We start from the raw sequence: 1,162 nt of genomic DNA on the forward strand, positions 1-1,162 counted from the left end.
AATGTAAAGACAAATTTGCGGCAAATAGTATCACTTTGCAGAAACAAACCCAMCATTCATGTGTTCTGTTAATAATGATACCTGTAAAAGGTGGTTTGAGGCAGGCCGTACATCCACGGCTGCAGCTCCAGACTCGGGTAGTCGGCGAACGGCGGGACGATGAGGGAGAAGATTAGAGACAGGCACACGAAGAAAGCCGGCAGGACCACCTGGGAGGACAGGGACAAATTTGAAATGGTAAGATCTAATTAAACTGTCACTACTTAGACATTTMTCCCGCTCCAGTGGAAGCTCTGTTGAATTCAAAAGTTACAGAAAGTGAGAAAAGCTCWTGAGAAGTAATTATAGCAGATCATTGATGCTACATACCAGTGATTATGAACTGGTGGCCAGTGTGGCCAGTGGGCCATTTTTAGTCCATAAGCTTGCTCCGTTCGAGCCAGGAAGTAAGAGATTATTAATAAATAAAAGAAACTGACAAAAAAAGTTAACATAGCAGATGCAGGTTCAACACAGACTCTTTACAAGTGGACTTCTTGGTCATTGTTGAAGTTCTGTTAAATAGTTATCCATGACTTGTACCTGACCATAAAGAATAGGAGATGCAACAGTCTACTCATTGTAATTGGGCTTTTGTGGAACGGTGACATTCTGGACAGCAAACAGGCATTGGCTCATTGATTCACCAAGTTTTCGCCCTGCTGCTGCATGTTTTAATATTTATTCTCCAAATCATTTAGCTGTAATGAGTTATTTCAAGTTAAAAAGAAAGTTCGAGTAACACCATAATTGCATGAGAGGGAGTAGGAGGGACTTCAAACCCCACATCTTTAGTATAGAGCCTCTTGTCTCGCAAATACAACAAGGCATCTTCTCACCAACGGGATCCTGCTGGCTTCAGCTCCCAAAAACAAGAGAAAGCCGAACCAAAAACTGTTGATCTGCTTCCTGCTAGGAGCGGATCAACGTAAGAGTTTACAGATAAACTAAGTGTTTACTGAATATCCGTTATTGAAAACACCCAGAACCTGCTTAATGCCTGTCTAACTGGACTCCTGGTCCTTATTTGCCCTTATCCTACATGTTTTAGAGCAGGGGTGGGCAATCCTGGTCCTCGAGGGCCGCAGCCCTACAGGTTTTATGTTTTTCCCTGCTCCAACAC

At 43.0% G+C, this 1,162-nt stretch overlaps 1 protein-coding gene across 1 annotated transcript in view; it reads right to left on the reverse strand.

Moving 5' to 3' along the window:
• Nucleotides 1-1,162, reverse strand: part of LOC106514836 (ATP-binding cassette sub-family A member 1) — a gene marked incomplete in the record, with an annotated part of 219,691 nt that overhangs the window by 123,594 nt on the left and 94,935 nt on the right. Inside the window, 1 exon segment of the mRNA XM_014004287.1 lies at nucleotides 82-209. Within this exon segment, the coding sequence (XP_013859741.1) occupies nucleotides 82-209 (128 nt within the window).

Source organism: Austrofundulus limnaeus, unplaced genomic scaffold (assembly GCF_001266775.1).
Source record: "Austrofundulus limnaeus strain Quisiro unplaced genomic scaffold, Austrofundulus_limnaeus-1.0 Scaffold23, whole genome shotgun sequence".
Classification (NCBI taxonomy): domain Eukaryota; kingdom Metazoa; phylum Chordata; class Actinopteri; order Cyprinodontiformes; family Rivulidae; genus Austrofundulus; species Austrofundulus limnaeus.